This window comes from Spermophilus citellus (assembly GCF_964194105.1).
Source record: "Spermophilus citellus genome assembly, chromosome: 10".
NCBI lineage: Eukaryota > Metazoa > Chordata > Mammalia > Rodentia > Sciuridae > Spermophilus > Spermophilus citellus.
In genome coordinates, this window is record NC_138197.1 from 113,308,484 (window position 1) to 113,328,203 (window position 19,720).

At 34.1% G+C, this 19,720-nt stretch overlaps 1 protein-coding gene across 1 annotated transcript in view; it reads left to right on the plus strand.

The window, feature by feature from the left end:
* The window catches only part of CFAP54 (cilia and flagella associated protein 54), a gene marked incomplete at its 3' end in the record, with an annotated part of 282,789 nt that overhangs the window by 81,855 nt on the left and 181,214 nt on the right, over positions 1–19,720 (plus strand). The window contains exons 27-32 of the mRNA XM_081309497.1: positions 6,483–6,611; positions 8,274–8,388; positions 10,061–10,150; positions 10,760–10,886; positions 15,843–15,957; positions 16,311–16,411. Of these exons, the coding sequence (XP_081165623.1) occupies positions 6,483–6,611; positions 8,274–8,388; positions 10,061–10,150; positions 10,760–10,886; positions 15,843–15,957; positions 16,311–16,411 (677 nt within the window). The remainder of the gene's footprint in view (positions 1–6,482; positions 6,612–8,273; positions 8,389–10,060; positions 10,151–10,759; positions 10,887–15,842; positions 15,958–16,310; positions 16,412–19,720) is intronic.

The window sequence follows — 19,720 nt, forward strand, 5'->3', positions numbered from 1 at the left end:
GTGTGTGGGGGGGTGAGATAAAAAAACAAAACTTTTAAGGGAAAGCAGTCAGATGGTCCAAAACCAACCAACCAACCAACCAACCAACCAACCAACCAACTAAACACCCCCTCCTGAAATAAAAATGTAATTTAATAAATCTGATACATGTTTGAAATATTAAACACCTGAAAATATGACAATGAAATTTCTCAAATCAAATCTGGAAGCTCAAGAAATACCTCACAATGTAGAGCAGAATTACCCAGAGATGGTAAATAAATTTAGAGTACAGATCTAGAAGTCATAACATGAAAATAACAGGAGTCTGGGGGTAGAAAAAGAAACAAATGGAGGTAATAGGCTTCTTGAATCCCAGGCAGAGAGATGTTGGTGAAATTACTGACTTCAAAGAGAAAAGACAAATTTAAAGTTTGAGACCCAAAGAACAGATTATTTGCGATGGAAAGAAAATCATTTATCTTCAAACTTTTTATCAGCAACTCTAGAAGTTAAAACACCAAAACAACATTGGTAGAGTCCTGAGGGAAGAACACTAAGGTTCAAATATTAATAACCAGGAAAGATATCATTCATTTGTCAGGGCAAAAGTAAACATTTTCAGAAGTGCAAGCATTTGAAGTCTTCTGCCCTGGTACTTATCTGAGGAAAACACTTAGGGAAATACTCTCAAATGACAATTGAATCAGAACAGAAATCCCAAGATAGGGAAAGACAAAAAAGAGAGGAATAATGAGAGCATTGAATCTTGCAATGTATGTATTATTAAAATTAAATAGACAATAATGACATGACTAGCACTTTGTAATATAAATGCTAAGTAGGGATTCTTCAAAGAGTAGAGTCATCCTTGAAGGGAAAACTTATTTGTAACCTAGACTAAAACTTGCATCCTGTTCGGGATGGGGGCATATGTGAGCAGGTGGATTTGTGTGGACTACAGTTGTATGAACTTATTTTTACATAAAAACACATATAACATAAAACTTTTATTTTCTTTGATAGAATATATATATGTGTGTGTACACACACTTGCGCACGCGCGCGCGCACACACACATTTAAAGATTATTGGGAACATGTTACCCTGAGCAGAACTTTTTTTTTTTATTGATTATTTAAAGCATTACATAGCTCATGATATATCATCTTTCATACATTTGACTCAAATTGTGTTTTGAACTCCCATTTTCACCCCAAATACAGATTGCAGAATCACATCTGTTACATATTCACATTTTTAAATAATGCCATATTAGTGACTGTTGTATTCTGCTACCTTTCCTATCCCCTACTACCCTGAGCAGAACTTTAAAGCCTAGTAGGAGTTCCAAATTGATAGGGAGAAAAAAAAAGAACAGGGAAGAATCAGAGAGAGGAAACAAGAACAGGAAAAAATGGGAGAGAGGAAAACTGATGATTAGGTAAAAGTAAGAAAAGGGAAAAGGAGATAGTATTTTTGGTGGAATCAATAGAAGTGTATTATCCGGTTCACTAAGTGTGAGTGGTCTTAGAAGACAGTGATTGCCAGACGGGCTAGAAAGTCAGGCTCTAATGTTTATCACTTGAAGAAACTTGCATAAAACAAAGTGACAGATGTTGATTGATAAATGGATAGACAAAGGCACTGAGCAAATGCAAACAAAAATAAAGGAGGAAAATGGCAATTTTCATATCAGACAAAGTAAGAATTAAGGTCCCCAAACATTTATCAGGACAAATAAAGGCATTGGATAGTGTCTTTCAAATCTGTCATGTACCCTTCCCTGCTCCTGGATGGCATCTTGTCATTTGTCAGTGTGAGGGCTGTCTCATTGTTAAGTACTAAAGATCAAGGCTAGCCCTAGGTTTGATTCCTAGGGCTGCAAGAAAAAAAAAAAAAAAGAAAGAAAGAAAAGAAAAAGAAAACAAGTCTGAATTAAAACAAAACTCATTTTTTTTATAACAGCAAATTAAAGAAGGAGAACAATAAGATTATATGAAAAATGCCACAGAGGTATTTAATAATACTTAGCAACCTTTTCTAATAAAATTTCTAATAAGTTAGGAATAGAAGGAAGCTGTTGAACAATGATAAAGACATTTACCCAAATTTTATAGCAAATATCATATTAAATGGCAAATTTCTGAAGTCATTTTCTTAAAAATCAGGCATAGAAAAGAGATGCTGACTTTTAACAGTGAGATTTAGTATATTCAGAGGTTCTCTCTTATGCAATAGATGAAGATATGATATTAGGAAAGAAAGCCTAATTTATTTATAATTATGAAGGTCTCAAAAACCCAGGAGAAGCTAGCAAAAATGATTAGAATTATAAAGACAGTGTGTCAAATGATTATATGTGAAACATTTATAAACTGATAGTTTTTCCCCACTACTAGTAGTTAGAATGGAGAAACTTACAATACATGATATTTGAAACTTAACGAAGTGTCAAAGAACCTAAATAAAAGAACTGTGAAGTCTTATCAAAGGATATAAAATAAGATCTGAACATATGGCAGGCCATACCAAGTTCCCGAAGAGGAAGATTTACTGTCATAGAAATGTAAATCCTTCCTAAAATAACATTTAAATTTAATGCAGCTCTAATCAAAATCCCAATAGGGTTTCTCTGGAACTTATTAGAATAATTTAAAAATTCTCAATAGATATTAAAATTTACCATAAGGCCATTTTAATAAAAAAATTGGCATTAACAGAATAGTGGGCAGATAGTTCAGTGGAAGGGATTAGAGGATACAGGAATAGCTCCAAATCTACAGAAGAAATTAATATATGAGAAAGTTAGCAATTTGATTCTTTGAGGAAATAATGGTTTATTATAATAGTTGATTTAATGGAAGGTGTTGATGTAACTGACTATTCCTCTGAAAGTAAAAAAAGCCAGAGCTCTGCCTCAGCACAAATAAGGTCCAGACCTTATGACCTTGTATGACCTTGGAATCAGGGGACACCTTCTTCAACAAGGCTCAGAATATACAGAAAAACACAGATAACTAATTACCTGATAGTTAAAACATTTTTATGGCAAGACACAGTAAGTGGAGCTTAAAATCTGTGACAAATATAGGATTATATATCTATATATCTATATAGGCATATTAGGTATATAGAAAAATAAGTGACAGATACAGGATTATATGATTAAATATTCAAGTTGCCTTAAACAGTAGAACAGATGAAGGGCCATCTTCTGAGGTAGACAGGAGCCATTGAAGGGTTTTAAACCCAGAAATAATGTAATTAGGTGTGCATTTTAGGAAAAAAGGAATTATTCTATTTGAACAATAGCTACCAATTAGAGAGCGATAAGACCTGAGTCAGGGGATAGTTTGAAAATGAGAAATGATAAACTAAACTAGTGTGGAAAAGTGGGAGGTAGAGAAAATGGAAAGGATTCAAGAGTTAACTTATGAAATAGAATTGAGAAGCTAGACACCTATCAAAACATAGGGTGTAGAGGAGGCAGAGGGAAAGGTCAACTGTAATATCCAGCTACCTTGCTTGGGCACTTGGGCATAAATAACAATTTTTTTGTTGATCCTGGATGAGAGTACTTTGTGTGGTAAAAGGGAGAAGATAGTGAGTTTTGAACAGACTGAATTTTGAGGTTTACAGGATGTCCAAAGAAGTGTCCAGTAGGCCTGGAGTACAGGAGAGGCCAAATATGTATAAAGATAAGGAGGTCATTAGCATATTCAGTACAAATAGATGATGTCACCCGGGGACAGTATGTGGAATGAGAAGGGAAGAGGGTTATTTAAGAATCTCAAGGGTGCATGTAGTACAAGGGGCCAAAATATAGAAAAATAAGTGTTTCCAAACTCTAGGTAGGGTGAAGAACTGGAGAGTTTGATTAGTCCCAAGCTGTTCTGCCATTCCTATTTCCTTCCCAGCCTTGACAATCTTCCTGCTATGTCAGTTCTTTCATTGTCAGAAAGCACCCAGGAAAGCACCCCTCTCCTTTTCCACTGCTGCAATTACACTTACATATCAATTAGTGTTGTACTGGGCCCAGAGCACTCCTTCCAGGGGTTACTCTTCTTTAGAATATCTTCATCTGCTTGACCTTCCCTGCCAGGCTCTCCCATAAAGGAAATGGGGGTGTGGTGGGGGTGTCTCTTTCAAATACAGAAGAGCCAGGTTGCTCTCTCCTTCTAGGACATTGGACATGGCTACTCACTGAACATTTATATAACTAACAGGGGCTATGACATGTTTCTTGAAGAAAGGAGAAATTTTTCCAAGCCAGCTTACCATTTGCCAGTTGCACTTTTTTTCTGCTAAAACCCAACCAACCAACCAGCCAATTCTACTTATTTGAGTACTCAAAACATTTGAATACTGGTGGAGAGGAGCAGAGAAAGGAAGCAGTCATTTTCTGACATTGAGGAGGTAGACACTAGTTGTGAGTTCTAGAGATTTGAGGAGAAATGAAGGGCTTAGGCACTCCCTGATGAAGACAGCAGAGAGTACCAGCTTAGTGGAAATAGGATTCCAGACCATGTTTGAGTTCACATACTGCCTCTCTTAGCCTTGGACAGATTTTAGTACAGAGGGGTGTTGGGAATGACCCTGTGCACCTTCTACTTGCCATCCAAGACCCTGCCTGCTTCTTCCCTCACTTGCGGAATCCCTGAAATTCAAGTGATGTTATTAGGGAAGACCCTAAATGTGGTTTGAACATTAAAAAAAGAATCAATTAATGTCAGTGGATTATTACTTGAACTGGATTAGTCCGAAGTTGATATGTTCAGTGTTGCCATTCTAGAAGCTCCTTTTGACCTGGCCTGCAGTTCCAGAATCCTGGCTTGCTCCTGAGTCCCAGATTTCAGGTGTTTATTAGCTGTTAACAATAATAGATCTTCTCTTAGAGCTTATAAAGGGCAATTAGTCAAACAGCTCTGCTTCTTTTCATTGCTCTGTTTTAAAAAAATTGGTTATATTTTCACGTGGCTCAATCTTTTTTCTTTAAACAGCAATGTTTTTTTTTCTTCTAAAAAAGTCACCAGAATTCTAAATAAAGGGCCACTTCTGAGGTTCATCATCTTAAATGTTTCATTGTTTTAAAGTTTTGGGGCATTAAACATCTGGTATTCTTTTGACTTCTGTCCATCACTTGGTATGCTGAATACAATTATTCCTTTATATTACTCATCATTTGGAAAAACCCCTTATCATTTACTATTTTCTACAAGCATATAGAAATAAGGGAAAAGGTTATGCAGTTTCTTTCTAGGCTCAGGTTATAACTATATCAGAAAGCAAAATTAAGGAGAGTGGAGAGCAAAATTTACTAGCTCCTTTTCTAGTAACAAAACTTGCCCCCTCTCATATTTCCTTTAAATGAGATTGGACCAATGTGCCAAGCATTCAAGGTACTGTAAGATATAACCCCATCTAGCTTTTTAAAATTTATTTCACCATTTTCCTTCCCACAGACTGTTCCACAGCCACCGTTAGTTTTTCACATTGTCCTGGTTCTGTAGAGATATTTCCACTTCTTAACAATAGGTAGGTCCCATCAGGTCTAGACAACCCCTCATTATTTTTTGACAGCTTTATATATCCCTTCCCTGCATAAGAAGTAACAGTTGTTACTTAAGTACTAACTTACTCAACTTAACAGAATATATCTACACCTAGCAAGTTCATGCAAACTTATTTATACTTTTTTTAGTTACCCCACAGGCTCACGATTAATGTGTCATCTTTCTCAGACTCATGAGCACAGCAGGATATATACAAACCAGATTACTGGCAGGGAAGCTTTCTTGGAGTTGATACTAGAGCCCAGGCTTAATGACAAGGTAGGAAAGCATGAAGTCCTGAAATGTGGTGTCAGACATATATTTGGCTCCACATTTAGTAAGATTAAAACAAAAGGAGGTAATTGAGGTAGGGCCAGAGTAGGAGAAGGCCAGAGAATAACCACTGGAACTAGGAAATGCAAATGAGAATGAGAGGGTAGGCCTTTCCCTCTTTGATCACAGTGTAAACTTCCCCTAGTATCCTTGGAGAATCTGCCCAAACCAATTTATCTCTAGCCCAGTCCTCTACCAGATGTCTTAGAAATCATTGATTGACATAAATGCCCTTAAGATACCACAAGGTCAGTCTTTGTGCCATTTCTAACAAAGAGCAATTCAAAATAAGAGGTGATGCTTATATGTTTTCAAAAATGTGTCAACATGGCATTTTTTTAAATAGTTACTGTACCAAAGGGCATGTGACCATCTGACCCAGAAAGATGGGGAATTCATTATTGATGAGATCCTGTTATTAGTTCATTTAAAATAGTGCACATTGAATTCTAGGGAAATAGAATCTGGAGGTAAACTTCCAGTTTCCTTAACAAAAACAGGGAGGTTCTTAGACCCCCAAACTTATAGGACTTCAAATTTTTGAAAGATGATGCATCACACTGAAATCAGACCAAAAGCTTCCAACAGAGATAACTAATACTTACTTTTAATTAGATTCTACGTTCATGGAAGGAATATGATATGGCAGCAATGGTTATAAATTATGGAAAAAAGATGTTGGACATCACAACAGAGTGCAGGTCACTATTTGGTAAGAATGATCCAGAAGACATGCCAGATGAGGTAATTGGTTTTTGGTTTTCATTTTTACACATGTACTTAATGGGGTCTTTGGAGGTCTCTTTTAGTATCATTAAACATATTAGAAAATTATCTATTTTTGATTTGTCATATTCACATAGAAGAAAAGTAATATAGGTAGGAGTTTCTTTTTCTGTTTGTTGTTGTTTCTTTGTTTTTGAGTTGTGGTCAAGAAAATAAAGGGAGCATCTATGTTAGTGTGCCGAATGGTCACTATTACAATACTGGCCATCAGTTAGGTGATGACTGAACTTCCTACACCCAGCTGGACATTAGACTAAAAGCCCTTTTGAATCTAAGATTACATTCTGGGTGGGTAACTGAATATAGTGAATATACATCTGAGCTTTTTAGCTTGTGTTCAAAGTAGATTTCTGAAACTCATTGCAATATCTGAATTCTCTTCTATATGAGACTGCTAATTTTTGAGACTAATTTTTAATATGTGCTTCCTAAGCATGGTTCTTGTAAGAGATAAGCTTTATTGCCTTTATTTGAAATATGTGTGTTAAATGTTTTTATAGATCAAGTTTTTAAATGTTACTTGATTTTTTGGGTTGCTGAGGCACGCTAGGAATTACTTGAAGCCCCTTGTTACTTGGTTCGAGATACTTGCCTCCAGCCCTGTTTGAGATTATGCCCATTTCTATCTCCATTATATTTTGAGATAAAAACAAGAAAGTGTTATCTGATTACTTGATTACTTTTTAAGTCAGCATTTGTTGGCCAACAAAGCTCCACAAAGCACCACTCCATTACTGGGAGACTTTTAAAATTCTAATGCACCACTCTTGTGGTGGTGTTGGTGGTAGTGATGGCATTGTTTGATCTAGAGAGAGTTTTGACTAAGCTGTTGGCAATTGGAGTCTTTCACCCAGTGTTTACTGAGAGTCCATTCAGCTAGCCCCTTTAAATTGTCCAGGCTTTAACTCAAGACTCTCATTTTACATTACTGTGGGGCAGGACCTTGCACCACTCTCTTGATCCAGTGGAAGGTTGTGATGTTTCCCTCTGAGTAGGGTTGTTGGGACAGTTGTAAGGAGTCTGAAATCATTAGAGCCATTCAAGCTCCCTTTAAACCTAAAAAGGCTTGGAAGATGTTTGGGAATAGGAGAGAGAGAGACAGGTCAGTTCATAGGCTGAGACAGAGAAAACATGATGGGGAGTTGAGTATAGACAGGCCAGTTCTTAATCCACTAATTACAGATCCCATTATACTTCAGTGAAAGGCAGAGTATCAAAGGCAATTAGGTTAGTTGTAAAGAAGCTCCATCAGAGAAAAAACGAATAAAGGGATACATTCCTGAGGGTGGCCTAGGATGGGAAATACAGTAGAATGAATCAGATATAACTTTCCTATGTTCATATATGAATACACGGCCTAGGGATTTTCTTTTGAAAAGACTTTTAGAGACATATCTTCATCTGCTTTAAGAAAAGAGCTTTGACTACTTTCTATGAAACTCTTGGTACAGTGTCTGGCTTTTAGTTAGAACATAATATCTGTTATTATTAATTACTAATTGGTATTGTTTAATCATGTATATCTTAGTTTTGCCTACCAAATATGAAGGAATAATTTGAAGAAAGTTATTTGAGAATGACAGTTTTTATAGCATTCTGACATTTAATCAATATTTCTAGGGTTCATCTAAGAAATCTGTAAAAACTAAGAAGCCACAACAGATATTGTTGCCTGAAAAATTAAATGAACAATTGACCTTGTTGGAGACACACCTACTCAAACTGATAAAACAATGTAAAATTTTCTTTTGTATATGTCTATGCAGCAATTTTCTTAAACTGGGAAAATATTTTGTTAAAGGGCTTAAAATGAGATTAGTGTCAGGTAAACCCAATAAGGTTTACACAGTGCCTTTACATTATGTCGTTAATCCTAACAATGCCTTATTAATATGGGATTGCTAACTGCCTTTTACAGATGTGGCTAATGAATATTAAGTGATTTATTCAGAGTTGTGTAGCTGGCTTGGACTTGAGCCCATGTCTTCTGACTCCGTAACAGGTTTTCTAAACCTTGACACTATTGCCATTTTGGGCCCGTTGGTTCTTTGTAGTGGGGGACTGTCCTAGGCATTGTAGAATGTTGGTGAGTATCCTCGGCCTCTACTCATAGAAGCATAACACACCAAACCCCTGGTTGTGACAACCAACCAAGAGGCAAATGTCAAAAGCATTGGCGGTGGGGTGGGGGTAGGATGGCACAAAATTGAGAATTACTGAAAGCAAAGATGCAATTGAGAAAGGATGGGGTAGTGTGAGGGATGGTAAGTGGCTTGAACCTTGGCCTAGTAGAGCAGAAAGAGAGAGAGATTAATTTTGGGTCTTTGTACTGTAGTAATTTCAAAATAGATTAATGTGTTAATGGAACAATTAGTATAGGAGTTTGCAGTTTGGAAATCTGCCTGGGAAACTGATTTAGTTTCCGAAGTTGGTTAGTATATATAATATAGTATATATATAATATTCTAAAGGAACAAGAGAGTACCCAAATTTCTCCCACGTGTGAGGCTCCTTGTTTGGACCCAAGGTCTTCTGGGAATGGACTATATCTGTAGAACTGCATGTCCCTCCCTCAACTATCTTACTAGGTGCCTTAGTTGTACTTTGGTGGTCATACTGTTTCTGAATTACCTGAATTGTTTCCCTCTCTCTTTCCATATACTCCATGCCTGTTTCAAGCTGAATTTATAAATTGAACCCAGTGGCTTATTATTTCCATAATTAGTAAACCAAGTTTTGGAAAAACTAATTATCTTGTTGTACCTAAAAAATATAATTCCTTAAATTAGAAAATGTTTTAGAAACATGAACTAAATTTCAGATACCAACAGAAACATTTTAATGAGAAACACAATGTGAGATTACTAAGTAAACAGTTTAATAACAACACCAATGATAAAAATAAGTTTTGTATACAGTTTGCTGTGTACTAGCCACTATTTTGAGTATTTTATTCACTTTAAAACTCAGCCTATCCCATATATAACAATCATTTAAGGAAAGTATTGTTATTAGCCACATTTTAAATATAAGGAAACTTAAGTAAAGAGAAACTAAGTTACCTCCCAAGGTCTCACAATTTAAGAGTGTCAGGGTTAGAGTTTGAACCCAGTCTGGCTCTAGTACCTATGTGGTACTTTACTATCATTTAAAGATAATTTTATTACAATGGAATTAATATAATTGTTAGGTTTTGGTGGTGAACCTTTAACTTTTTGGAAAAAAATAATGAAATAATTGAAATCATTGGATTCTTTTCAAAATTTAATGGTATAATTGATATTTAAGACACAATTTAGAAGGAATATTTGAGTATTTCCTATTTTTCCATCCCCTCCAAAGAATTTTTTATTTTTGGTTGTTCATGTTAAACAGAACTACAACTTATTAATTTTCTTAAACCTTAGATGTTGCGGCTGAACTCTCAGGAGCAGAAGACCCTATATTTCTTTACCCTGTGGTTTTAAATTGGTCAGTGAAAGGTGCTGTGAAAGAAGGTAGGTGACCTGATGTTTGTGTGCTGCTCACTCGACTTCCCACTGAAAGTTGTTATTCTGTAGATTTTGTGTCTGTTGTTTATATAAAGACTTCATCTGTTCTAGGCAGACTTTTTGGGGTTCTTATCTGTTCATGAATAATGAAGTATCTTGATTGCCAAGTAATAGAGAGACTTAAATGGGTACCTTATTTAAAGATTAGAAAGACTACCTTCATGATGGCTTATTTTGGTAATGAACAGTTATTATGAAACTTACAAAAATGAGGGCACTGAAGAAAATGCACCAGTGATTTTTTTTAAGTTCATCTATGAAGAGAGCAACATTATTGCTTAAATTTGGAGTAAAATATAGTAAAAATTACGACAACAGGTTTTGACAATTATCAGTATTTTTTTCCTGCAGTTAGTGATACATTAGAAATGACTTTAATGAAATCTTTCTCAGCACTGAGATTTTTGGAAAATAAATTAAACATAGACTGTAAAGGATTAATTGATCTTAGAAAAAACAATAGCTCACATCACATTAATCTAGTATTAAAATGTAAACTTTCAATACTAATAACTAAGTGTATGGTAACTATATGCAAACTTCTTGTTTTTATAGTTATGAAATTTAAGCACAGACCTAGATTCCTGGAATTTTTTACACAAGTTATGCTTAAATGCCTGAATGATGAAAAATTTTCCCTTTTGGTGGAGATAACAATTCCTGTCCTTGACTTCTTGAAAAGGTATTTGTAATATCAGTTTTATGCATGGAAACAACTTCCAAAAACATGAGCAGCATTGTCCCTTTCAAATACATGGGGTAGATGGAAAAGTGTAGTGTATGTAGTTACCACATGGGAGAGAGTGAAGATTTGTGTGTGTGCATTTAAATAATGACTAAATGTAAAAATATTTATACAACTTCACTAAGAAATGAGACTAGACCATGTTCATATTTCAGGCAGGAAATAGATTGTCTTTTGCTATTTGGTTAGGAGGGATAATAGCATCTGTCTATCTATCAGCTCCCTTTCACATAAGGGTTAGAGTCCAGTTTTGGTTGTTTATCATGTGCTTCTAATGCCTCTATCATAATGAGCAGAGCCATTCTTTGGGGCTTCCATTTGTGTATGTGAACGAGAAGCTCCTCAATAGATAGCTTTAGGCTGTTCTTCTCATTCTCTAAGGCTGAATGATTGTCTTTGTTCCCAAAGAAAATGATCATGTCTCATGCCAATTACGAGAGATGTCAAATAAATCCAATGTGTCTTCTTCACAAGTGGGCTTCTCTTTCACAACTGGGAATAGATCTGTTCATCCCATTTCAATTAATATAAACCTCAGTGGGGATATAGCTCAATGGTAGAGCTCCTTCCTAGCATGTGCAAGCCCTGGGTTCTATGCCCAGTACAGCCAAAAAAAAAAAAAAAAAAAAAACCACAAAAAACCAAAAAAGTAAATATCAATAACATGAAATCTGTTTTGAAAATGGCAGCAAAAGAGAGGAGAATCATTTATTTAAAAACACACAGAAATATAATTAGACCAAGAGATTAAAGAGGAAATTGCTTCTGTGAAATGAAACAAGCCACAGTAATCAGAGAATGGGACAGATCTGGAGAGTTCCATTCAATTGAAAAAGATGTAATCAAAATTAGGCATTTAGAAGTTTCAAATAATACTGTTGATACCAAAGAAAATCAGAAGACATTTTCAATGTGAAAATGGAAAATTTGGGAAATTTGAAAGGGTGACTGTGGAAGGTCCAACCTAGTAATTATAGATATTCCGAAAGGGAAAACAGACTAAGTGGCTTAGAAGCATTGAACAGTAGCATAATAAAAGACCAGAGGATGGAGATGGAGCAGTATAACTGAGTTCGAAACAAAGGTAATGATTTCAATTGTCAAAGCTGAGCCGATGTTTTAGGTTGTTCTTCACCAAGTCAGGGAATATAGGAAGAGGTGCGGATGCAACACCTTGATTTCCACATTGGATAGTAGTATAAAGATATACTACAATCTATTTATATGCCTAACAAGTTCTAGTACACAGAAATTTTCTGTCTTTTTCAATATGAAAAAATATGCAACTTCATTTTTCCAAATTTCATGATTTAAGTTCAATTCTTTAATATGTATAAAAATTATTTTGGTATGGGGACTTGAATTAACTTCAGTTTTCCCCAGTTTATCAGTTATTCTGGTAATATTGAAAGAATAATCCTCTTTATTTGGAGGTGGTGGTAGTGCTGTGATTGAACCCAGTGTCTCATGAATGCTAAGCACTCTGTCATTGAGCTACATCCCATTCCTTTTTATTTTATTTTGTGGTAGGGTCTCTCTAAGGTGAGTGGGTTGGCCTTGAGTTTGTGATTCACCTGCCCTAAAGTAGGAAAGACATAGAAGATATACATAATATAATTAATAAGACTAATTTAATATGTTTAGCCAATGGAGACTAAACACTTTGAAGCACCCTCAAAATGAGAAACCCTTAGTATCAAATGCACCCAAAGACAGAGACAATTCTTTAGCTTTGGAAACTTCTATTAAAAAGCAAGAATAAAAATAAGTGAACTTTTGTCAAAGTCAAGAAATTAGAGGGACTAGGATGTAGCTTAAGTGGTATTACACTTGTCTAGCTTATTTGTGTTTAATCCCAAACAAGAGAAATTAGATATGCAATAAAACAAATCTAAGAGAATGAAAAAATTTAAAAATTGAAATTAATTATAAATTGGTTTTAAGACAGTCCAGTTGATAACTGCTAAAGCTGTTTCTTTAAGAATATGAATGTATTAAGTAAATATCTTGGCAGCATATTAAGAATAAGAGAAAAACAAATAATCCAAGGAGAAAATAAATGTAAATTTGAAAGTGGCTAAATCAACATTAGATAATAGTATGTACAATTTAATATTAATAAATTTAAAAATCTAGTCAAAAGTGATGATTATTTGGAAAAAATGTGTCAGAATTGAGTGAAACAGTAAACATTTTTGGCTACTTCAAAATATTTTAGGGTAATTCTTTTGTATTTTAAAGATATGAATAATTTTTTTTCACATAAAGCTATTTCAAAACATGGGTATTAAGTTTTCTACTAAATTGAGTCCAGCAGGCTCTGATAACAGAGCTTTATAAAAAGAGGATAGAAAACAGAAAACAATGAAACAATCTTACCTGGTAGTATATAGAAGCAAAAGTCCAAAATAAAAGACTAGCATGTAAGTTGAGTAGTGAAAATGTAGATTTTATTCTCAGTGCAAATATAGTAGGAAATTTGCAAATATAATTATCACTGGTAAACAAGGAGCCTCTAGGAGATGCTAAAAAGTAACATGGTGAAATTCAACAATGGTTTCTGGCAAATTAGGATTAGAAGAAGAAATTTTTTAATTAATTTTTTAAAATTGGTTATACATGACAGTAAAATGCATTTATGCACTTTGACATATCATACATAGATGGGATATAATTTCTCTATTTTCTGAGTGTACATGTTGCAGAATTATATTGGTCATGGAGTCACATATCTACACACAGTAATAATGTCTGTTTCATTCTACTATCTTTCATATCCCCAAATCCCATCCCATTCCCTTCCATCACTTCTCTCTACCTAATCTGTACTTCTAGAAGAATGTTTTCTGTTAAAATAAGCTCTGTAACATGGAAATGTGTTATTCTTTCTGTCATTTGACACTGGTTTTAAAGTTATTGCCAGTACATTAAAAAATAGAAATTAGAATTAGTACTTTCATGATTATCACATCACAGGGTGTTAAAAAATGTTGTAGATTGAATTCCACAGTGAAGTTATTGTTTGCAAATAATTATTTTTTGGCTTCAAGATAATTAATAGAAAACCGTTAGAACTAATAATAGAATTTTATGAGATGTTTAGGTGCAAAATCAATAGCTTTCCTATAACAACTAGAAGGTGTAATAGAAAAATGATCTCATTTCTAAGGAGTACATGCTTAACTTTATCAGGAATTATGAAGGTACTTACACTAACATAAAGGAGACCAAACATCTCTACTAAAACATAATAATTATTAAAAAGACTTGAATAAGTGAAGAGATAGTACATTACTTGGTTGGCAGACAGAATATTGCTGAAAATTTAAAGATTCCTGTTATCTTCAAATTAACTTGTTGGTTTGATGCAATTCCAATAAAATTCCAAGCAGAAGAATCTAGAATGGGTTGGAATAATGAAAATTATTTGAAAAGTGAACAAAGAAGGAGGATTTGTACTGTCAGATAAAGTGTAACAGAGTTGTGCTTGTGAAATAATAGGCAGAGAGCCACTGAGACTTTTTTTTTAGAAACAGTATTAATATAAGTAATCAAAACAATCGATAAGCCATGAAATAAAAGATCACTAGTGTGATTACATGAAAATTGCAAAATACAACTTATCAAAACACCATAAACAATTCAAAAAGCTATCAGTCAGAACTCCACAGAGCTGTGAAGAGGTCAAGGAATATCATTTGATGTCCTCAATGGATGAAGGTAGCAGTACATGGGCGGGGGGCATGGTGGTAGATGTAGAGCTGGTTGGTAAGACTGTAGCCTAAATGTATGCACCTTTAACCTCCCCTCTTTCTCATTTCTTTCTGGAATAACATAACAACCATCAAGTATTCAGTGGTGTGGGAGAGGGAGGACATAAAAAAGAGATGTGGTTGGTAAATGGCAGACAACCAGTATTAGGATGAAGTTGCAGAGGATGAGTACCTAAATTCTCGGTAATCATTGGTCCAAGCATTCTAAAACATCTTCCAGAATGGATGTGAACTAACTGGGAGATTCATGGGATTTCTGCAACTGGACTGGAGTTCCAATCAATCACAGGATCCATAACCATCTTCATAAAAATTAAAGTCGAGAGGCCAGCTTCTACCAGGACCAAGATGGAATTGGATCATACACTATATTTCAACCCCTTGAACTAGCTATTCAGACCCATCCAGTCATTTAATAACTTTGTATTGATGTGTCTCCACCTTTTATTCCGTTTAAGTTTTGGGATCCCATTTATCATGTTATGGAAGGATGCTGTACCTGGCAAGTACTTGCAAAAGGAAGAGAACTTCCATAAAAATATATAAATTTCAGGAATGTTAGTATCAATAGAAGTATAATGAGAGACTTAACAGTATTTGGAGAGTGGAATCCACTGGAGAAAATAAGCTTAAGAACTCCTGTAGATGCTTGGGGATGGGAGAAAGTCCAACAGCTATCTGAAATGCTTAACTTCTGTTGGTATTTAGAAAGTGATAGTGGCTGGGAACTTGCACAGGATGGAACAAAAAAAATATTGAAATCTTTTGGAACAATGATAGTTTGTCTGTGGTCACATTTTTATCTCAGTTATAAAGAGAAGTGTCCATGTTACTTTATTTTCAGTCCAATTCCGTTCTACCACATTGTGCTTTCCACTCTTCTTTTTCTTATAAACACATCAGGTCTCATTGCATGTATTTACATTTTCCTCTTTTGAGAGGCCATTTATTCTTGATGAACAGACATCACTGTCTAATTATGCATGGGACACAAGCAGTTTGGGATAACCTTCTTGAATAATTTTAATAACAACATGCTTTAAATATTTATTACTTTGGGGTAATTTTGCAAATTTTTAAAGAGCTTTTTGACTGACTGTCTTTTTTTTTTTTGTATTAGGAGGAATGAATCCCTAATTGGACAAAGAAGAATAAAATATAGGGACAATTTTGCTTATAAAAAGGCAAATGTACCTTCAAAGAAGTTTAAAGCTGTAGTACTAGAGATTGGAAGAGTAAGTTTCTTTTGAGTTGTGAATTTTAATTAATTGATGAAACTAATTAAGAGATTACATATCTAAAGATGATTAACTATATTTTAACTTATTATAATATGAGACAGAAATACCAACAAGCATAATTTTATAATTCCATACTACATTGTAAATTATTCAGTTATCATTTAGATATTTTTATAATAACATTTCTATTGGAGTACTTTTGTTAATTTTGATAGTAATTTTAATTGAAAGATATAATGAAACCACCCTGTTTCAATGTCAAGATATAATCATTAAAGTATGAATAAATTATTCTTTTGTGTTCAAAGTTTAAATTTAATATGTAACATGTTTATTATTTCCTTAAGAATACAGATATATCATCAAGGAAAAGAAACATTAAAAAGGAAACTCTAAGAGATTTTTATTCAAAAAATCCATATATTTTGGAAATTCCAGAAAATGAAAGGTATTAACTAATTAATTAATTCAATAAATGTTTACTTGATTTTGCTCTGAGTTGGGCATAATTTTGGGTACTAAGGACACACTGGTGAACCAAACAATAAAATCACTGTCCTCAAGGTGCTTACTTTAATGAAAAATACATAGTAAACACACAAGTAAATAAGACAGTTTAAAATTTTACTATAAATTTTATAAAGTAAATGAAACAGATGATATATTATAGAGTAATTGGCTATGAAAAATTGGTGGCAGCAATAATGTAGATGTGGGGTCAGGAGATCAAATATAAATTACTTTTAATTATCAGAGGACCTGATAATTTTTTTTTTAAATTTTAACTGACACATAAAATTTTACATATTTATGGGGTAACAGTACAGTAATTCAATACATGTATACAATGTATGATGACCAAATCAGTGAAACTAGTATTTATATCTCAAACATTTATCATTTCTGTACTGGGAACTTTTAGTTATTTTAAAACATATCATAAATTATCATAGACTACTATTATCCTATTGTGTTATATAGAACACTTAATCCAATTCCTCCTATCTAGTTGTATTGTATGATGACCAAATCAGTGAAATAGCATTTACATCTCAAACATTTATCATTTCTGTACTGGGGACCTTTAGTTATTTTGAAACATATCATAAATTATCATAGACTATTGTTATCCTATTGTGTTATATAGAACACTTAATCCAATTCCTCCTATCTAGTTGTATTTTGGGATCTATTGTTCAATCCCTTTCTCTGTATTTTTCCTCTCTCATACACTTGAAGTCTCTAGTAACCACAATTATACTCTCTCCTTTGAGATCAACATTCCCCCCCCCCAGCTTCCTCAAATAAGTAAGAACATGCAGATTTTGTCTTTCTAGGTCTAGCTTATTTAATTTAACTTAATGTACTACAATTCCATCCATGCTATCACAAATGACAAGATTTCATTATTGTTAAATGGCTGAATAATATTCCACTGTATATACGTACCACATTTTCTTTATCTATTCATGCATCGATGGACATGTAGGTTTATTCTCTATCTTGGCTATTATGAATAGTGCTGCAATAAATATGAGAGTGCAGGTATCTTTTTAATATAATAACTTCATTTCTTTGGAGTTAGTTAGTCAGTAGTGAGATTGCAAGATCACATGTTAATCAGCATTTTTATTGCTGGGACCAAAATATTTGACATGAACAACCCAGAGGAGGAAGACTTTAGTTTGAACTCCTAGTTTCAGAGGAGTAATCCATGATTCACTGACTCATGGCAGGAAAGCTTCTCAGCTCATGGCAACCAGTGAAGGGAGATCAAGGGAGGTGGGGGAGGAGGCAGAGAGAGAGAGGCGCCATGGACAGATAACAGTCCAGGCTGTGCTTCTGGTGTCCACTCTCCTTAGCCATGCCCAGTTTGTCAACAGTTACCAGCCAGTAGTCCATTCAGACATCAATCCAACAAATGAATTAATCCACTGACAAGGCCACAGCTCTCATAATCCAGTCATTCACCTCTGATCATTCCTGCATTATCTACACATGAGCTTTTGGGGGAATATGAAAGATTCAAACAGCAACAATGTGGCATTTGTATTTTTTATTTTCGAGGAACTGCCATACAATGTGCCATGGTGGCTATATCCATGACCTAATGTTCTGATTATCAAACTTACCATGGAAAAATGTTCAGCTGCTATTTCTATGAATATGTATTTATGATTCTTATAATTCTTTATACATCTCACCTTCATTTATATAATGTCTTTTACTGTTTAGTGATTTTGATCTTAATTTGCACCACAGAGATATTAATAGAGCCCCTTCTACTATTCTTTTGTTTGCATTTGCCTATTATTTTCTTGATAATTCCTTCATTCTCTTTATTTATATTATGACATATTATAAATGTCTGTGTTTATTGAGTATTCTATTCTGTTGTCACTGTCAACTTTGTCCTTTAGCAAGTATTCATGTAGATAGCTTGGAGCTCTCTTTTCTGTTCTGTTACTCTGTTTATCTACTTTTAAGTTAATATCACACCATCATAATTACATTGGCTTTAAATTAAATCTTGCTGTATGATAGAAAGTCTCTCTAGCTTGTTCTTTTCCTTCATGTAAATCTTGGATAATCTTTTACAAAATAGGATGGCTTGTCAAATATTACAAAATTCGATTGTGATTTTGATAAGGATAGAATTGAATAGATACACTGGTTTAGGAAGTTGTTTTTTTTTTGAGCCTATCTCAATATTGTAATTTTAGTCTCAATCTCAATATTGAGTCATCTACTAATAGATAGACCACGGTCTTAGGTATTATAATTCCTTTTAATAAATTTACATTTCGATGATTTCCCCCTAAAGGTATTAAACATCTTTTGCCAGCTACATCAAGGAGTGTTTTTGTGAAATTAGTATATACAGTATTTTAAAATTACATTTTGAATTCTCCTAGTCTTTGTGTAGTAATAATAGAACTTCGATGCATACCCTCTAAACAACTTGATAATTTATTCATAGATACAGGTTTTTGTGTGGACTGTCATGCTGTGAACAGATAATGAAAGTTTGGCTTATTTCTTTCTAAAACTCAAGCCTCTTCTTTTTTTTCTCTTGTCTAGCATGTAGACTAAGACCTCAATATTAAATAATTTGTGATAATGAACTTACTTATTGTAACATGCATTTAAAAATACTTATTATTTTCAGATAATACCTAGTTATTAAGAAATTTACCCCATCTCTCCTTCACTTAGTTTGTAAGGATAACTATATAACTTTAATACAGTGTCACAACTAAGAAATTGATGTTAGTATAATCCAATGACCTTATTGAGATTACAGCAGTTTTTATGCATGCGCGTGCATGGGTGTTTGTGTGTGTGAGTATGGGTTTAGTTCTCTGCAATTTGTAGGACATAGATGACCATCCCCATAGTGATATATCCAGTTGTTGGAATCTCCTAAATGTTAAGAAATGTCAGGTGATAGAAGGAGAAACATTCTGCATTCTCTGTGGGCCGACAGTTAGTTCCCAGCCAAGCTCCCTGGAGTCTGTCAGTTCTGTGCCAAGATACCTGCAGGAAGCCTGTCTTCTCACCCATTCCCTGAACTAGCTCACCCTCAGTGGTGGGAAAGATGCAGCTAATTGTCTCAGCTCATCTTAGGATTTTGAGGAGATTGGCCTCCTCATATAAGGACAAGAGTAATCTTTATTTTGGAAATGGTATTTTTAATTTTCACAATACTTATTAAAACAATTCATCTTTGTTGGGAAACCATTAGCATATCACTAAA